The sequence below is a fragment of the Sapajus apella genome, unplaced genomic scaffold (assembly GCF_009761245.1).
Source record: "Sapajus apella isolate SASKATOON/1434 unplaced genomic scaffold, GSC_monkey_1.0 scaffold15, whole genome shotgun sequence".
Lineage (NCBI taxonomy): Eukaryota > Metazoa > Chordata > Mammalia > Primates > Cebidae > Sapajus > Sapajus apella.
The window spans coordinates 33,202,059-33,207,000 of NW_022436955.1; the positions used below are offsets into that span (position 1 = coordinate 33,202,059).

Below are 4,942 nucleotides of genomic sequence, written 5' to 3' on the forward strand. Positions count from 1 at the left end.
GTGGCCCAGAGAGGCTGCATGGCTCCCACTCACATGCCCGTGGCCCTGTGCAGTCCTACACAGCACCTTGCTGCAAGGGATGCTGGGAAAGGTAGCGGGCCTTCCCCCGCTGATCATTGTTTACTGTGAAAGGGGAAAAGGGGCGTGGCATTGTGCTGACACTCACAGTCTCCACTATACGTGGTGCCTGGAAGGAGTCAGTTGAGGGCCTAGTGCAAAGGGAAAGGAGCTTCAGCCCAGCTCGCCCGTGACCCTCCCTGACCCGCTGTCTGCAGGACCCCAACGAGGATGAGCCAAACATCAGAGTGCTCCTGGAGCACCGCTTCTACAAGGAGAAGAGCAAGAGTGTCAAGCAGACCTGTGACAAGTGCAACACCATCATCTGGGGGCTCATTCAGACCTGGTACACCTGCACAGGTGGGCCGCGACCAGATGAGGAGGGAGGGATGCGAGAGGCCCAAGCTCCTGCGTCCTCCAGGCCCACTGTCCAGCGTGGCGGCCACCCGCCACACAGGGCCACTCAAAGTTAAATTAATTAAATATGCATTTCCTCAGTTGTACTGTCTACCCTGGACAGCGTTGTTCTGGATGGGAAATTACACTAGTGAATTACATGGTGTGTCAGTCATTACAGTGGAGAAAAAGGGAAAGGAAATGGCAGATGTTAGGGTAGATTGTGTGCGCGTTTGGGGCAGAATGTCACCGTATTACCTGACTTTGAGGCAAAAACTTGAAGGTCAGGGAGCCTAGGGAGCCTGATCACTTCTCACAGTGTCCCTTCAGTTCTGAATTATATTTCACCCGATTATGTCTATACTATAAGACTAAAATGTTCCCACACCAGAGCAGAGATTAATAGAGAATAATGATGTAATACTATTATGTAATTGATCATGTGATTGAATCTAATATCTATTCAGTGTCATTTCTATAAGTAATCAGTAAATATATCGTTGCTATAGCTAAGCAGTCAGTTATTCATTATGCTGGGACAGATCGTGCCTTCAGTCTCTTGCCTTGGCACCTGGGCAGCTTTCTTCCCACAGTCCAGGGCATTTAAGGCAGAGCAGAGGGCCGTGTGTGGCGGCACCTCTGTGTCTGGGGGAGGTGGGCTCAGGTGGTTGGGGCTTTTCTTTAAGTGCAGTGGGGCCACAGGTGGGAGCTGGACGTCCTTGGGCTTTAATAGGGTCACTCTGGCTGCTGGTTGAGCAAGGACTGAAGAGGGAGGCAGGTGGTGGGAGTGAGAGGCAGCTCCCTCGGGTGCCCGCTGAAGGTTTGGGAACGGAGGGTGGCAGATGAGAACAGAGTCTGGCTGGGTGTGGTGACGCACACCTGTAATACTAGGGCTTTTAGATGCTCGGATGGGAGGTAATAACACCCTAGGTGTTATTGCTGCTGGAGCTTGATGCTGCAGTAAGCTGTGATTGCACTATTGCATTCCGCCCTGGGTGACAGAGCAAGACCCTGTCTCTTAAAAAGTACAAAAAACCCAGAGAGATAGGGGTCAGGGTAACTCATGATGTTTAAAGGTTGGAGCCGCTGAAACCAGGATGGGAAGCCGAGGGGCTTGGGAGGGCAGGGTGGGAGTTCTTTTCATTCCATTTGGACACACTGGGTCTGGGGTGGGAGTGGCAGGTTGACCCCAGACATGTGAGTCAAGCTGAGGGACCAAATCTGGGCCACCTTTGGGGCAAGGCTCAGGGGCCAGGGGCAAGAGCACCTTTGAGGTTCTAAGGCTTCCCTTGGTGACAGGAGGTCTTAAATTGATCTGGGCCTCGGAATGGAACCCATGGGAAGGGGGCAGGGCGACTGAGGGTGGCCTGGGCTACAGGTGCACCCTTCCTACTTCTGAGAAGTGTGTGTCCGGCCACCCTAGGGTGTTATTACCGCTGTCACAGCAAGTGCTTGAACCTCATCTCCAAGCCCTGTGTGAGCTCCAAAGTCAGCCACCAAGCTGAATATGAACTGAACATCTGCCCCGAGACCGGGCTGGACAGCCAGGATTACCGCTGTGCTGAGTGCCGGGTGCCCATCTCTCTGCGTGAGTGTGGCGGGAGACAAGAGGGTGAGGGAGCTGTTCCTGGCAGGGGAGCTGGGTGTGCAGGTGTGTGAGGACCCATCAGTCAGACAGCGGAGTGAGGCCCTGAGGCAATCCCTGCTTGTTATCCTTGGAAAGTGACCCACGGGCCTGCTGCTGGCATTCTTTCTCACTGAAGCAGACTGAGGTTCCAGCGGTCCTGTGACTCCCCCAGGTCCCCGAGGAGTACCTGCAGGGCTGGGACCTGGCCTCTGCCTCCCTGGGCAGCCTTTTGTCACAGAAAGCCTCATCCACAGGGACTGGGAAGATGACACGGTTGTCACGCACATGTGTGCACCAGCTCTTCTTTCTGGAGAGTTGCTGGTGCTAATTCATCAAGTCCCCACACAGCCCTACAGTGGGGCCCTGTTTGTACCTCCCTTTACTGATCAGAAAACAGGGCAGTAAGACGCTGGGACCACCTGAGGATAGGGTGAGTCAGGAGGGAGCCCTTGGCCTGGCTGGCTGTCTGCCTGAGGGCTGTGGCCCATGGGAGGACAGACTGTGAGGCTGGGAAGCCGCGGGGGGCTCTGGTGAGGCAGGGACCCTCCCCACCCCTCTGACTGGGTGATGGCCCTGCCCCCTGCAGGGGGTGTGCCCAGCGAGGCCAGGCAGTGTGACTACACCGGCCAGTACTACTGCAGCCACTGCCACTGGAACGACTTGGCCGTCATCCCCGCACGCGTGGTGCACAACTGGGACTTCGAGCCTCGAAAGGTAGGGGTTGGAAGGTGGGGGCATCGCCCTGGAGAGGAGAGCAGGAAGGGCAGTGGGGTGTGGAGCCCGTGTGCCCCCGGTGGGTGTCACTGGCTGCGGGGGCCGAGAGCGGGTGTCGCTGGTGCACGCGCCCTGGGCGGGTGTTCGAGGCGCCACCCGGCCTTGCCCGCAGGTATCCCGCTGCAGCATGCGCTACCTGGCGCTGATGGTGTCTCGGCCCGTGCTCAGGCTCCGTGAGATCAACCCGCTGCTGTTCAACTACGTGGAGGAGCTGGTGGAGATTCGCGTGAGGCTGGGGCCCTGGAAGTGGGAGGCAGGAGCGCTGTGTCCGATGGGCCCTAGGGCTGGGCCAGCACCCTCTTCTCCTCTGGGCTGTGGGAGGTTCTGAGCAGAGGAGGGAGGCCGCCTGCTTAGGGTGATCTGGGTGCCATGGCTGCCCTTTGTGAAGGTGCTGGAGCTGTGTGCAGTAGTAATCTTACGCCAGGCATGAATGCAATATGAAATTTTCTAATAGCCATGTTAAAAAAGTAAAAAGAACCGGGCTCAGTGGCTCTCGCCTGTCATCCCAGCACTTTGGGAGGCAGAGGCGGGTGGATCACCTGAGGTCAGGTGTTCGAGACCAGCCTGACCAACATGGTGAAAATACAAAATTAGCTGGGTGTGGTGGCACGTGCCTGTGATCCCAGATACATGGGAGGCTGAGGCAGGAGAACTGCTTGAACCCGGGAGGCAGAGGTTGCAGTGAGCCGAGATCGCCCCACTGCACTCCAGCCGGGGCAACATGAGCGAACCTCTATCTCAAAAAAAAAGTGAAAAGAAACAAGTGAGGTTATTTTAAAAAATGTATTTTGTTTAGCCCAATATATCCAGAATACTATTTCAACATGAAATCCGATATTTTATGTCCCTTTTCTTTCTGCGCCATGCCTTTGTCTGCAGTGTGTATTCTCTGCTTACGGCCATCTCACGGCTCAGCAGCCACTTTCAAGGGCTCTGTGGCTGTGCGTGGCTGGTGGCCCGTCTCTTAGCTGGCAGTGAGGGAGGAGTTAGGGTGGGAGCCGAGGGCAGATGGGAGTTGCGGTCCCGGCAGGCGGCACGTGACCGAGTCTCCTGTGAGGTGGTGAAAGGCACCGGGTCCTGTTTTACCAGGAGGAGACTGTGGCCGCAGATTGAGTTGCCAAGGCCAGGGCTGGGGCGGGAGCTGGGATTTCTCTGGAAGTTTGGCTTGTGGTTCCTGAGGCTGCTGGCTCCTAGGCAGTTGTGTGCCCGTGGGGCCGGGTGAGGGGAGGGAAGGGTCAGTGAGCCTCAAGGTCCTGCCCGGCCCGGGAGCTGTGGTTTGAACGTGTGCTTCGCTGCAGCCCTCAACTCTGGGTCCCTCCTGGGGAACCGACCCTCAGGCATGAGGCAAGCTGCCTGTGAGCTGGGCTTGCTGTGAGGCCCATGCTGGGCCAGCCCTGCGTCCTGGCTGAGGAATCCCACCCACTCCCGCCTTGTCTGCAGAAGCTGCGCCAGGACATCCTGCTCATGAAGCCGTACTTCCTCACCTGCAGGGAGGCCATGGAGGCTCGTCTGCTGCTGCAGGTCAGACTGACGGCGGGACTGGCCCTGGAGGGGAACGGCTAGGACGGCGAGGCAGCTGGGGCTCAGGGTTTTTCCAGCTTGTGCATGCTGTAGCCTTAGCAGAGGGTCTCCTAAGCACAGTCCCAGGGAGCAAAGCAAACAGGTATTCTGCCCACAGAGGAGTTCTCCAAGTCGTTCAGTTTGGGAGGCCCTGCAGCCTTTATGTGAATCTCCATGGGGGTGGAGCCCCACCCTCCTCAGGCAGATTCACCACAAAGCACAGTTTTCAAGGTTCATCTCATCATTTCTTCAACAGATACAGCTGGTCTAGATTCTGCGAACAGTGAACAAAATAGGCAGGAGTCCTTGCCCTTACAGTGCCTTTCAAGTAGGGAAGACACGAAAAATAAGTCATGTGTTGGGGTGGTGAGCCCTGTGGACAAGGCAGAGCAGGAAGGGTGGGGAATGAGGGGTGCAGTGTGGCTGGAAGGGGCTGAATTGAGAGAGGAGGTGGGGTGGCTACACGGGTGGGGGGGTGCAATGTGGCTGGAGGGCTGCATTGGGAGTGGAGGGCGGGGTCTACACGGG

At 57.0% G+C, this 4,942-nt stretch overlaps 1 protein-coding gene across 4 annotated transcripts in view; it reads left to right on the plus strand.

Moving 5' to 3' along the window:
- DEF8 (differentially expressed in FDCP 8 homolog) overlaps window positions 1–4,942 on the plus strand; it is a 25,587-nt gene that overhangs the window by 17,316 nt on the left and 3,329 nt on the right. For all 4 annotated transcript variants that reach the window (XM_032284785.1, XM_032284782.1, XM_032284783.1 and 1 more), the window contains exons 5-9: window positions 276–417; window positions 1,877–2,041; window positions 2,667–2,794; window positions 2,967–3,080; window positions 4,295–4,375. In XM_032284785.1, coding sequence (XP_032140676.1) covers window positions 276–417; window positions 1,877–2,041; window positions 2,667–2,794; window positions 2,967–3,080; window positions 4,295–4,375 — 630 coding nt within the window. The remainder of the gene's footprint in view (window positions 1–275; window positions 418–1,876; window positions 2,042–2,666; window positions 2,795–2,966; window positions 3,081–4,294; window positions 4,376–4,942) is intronic.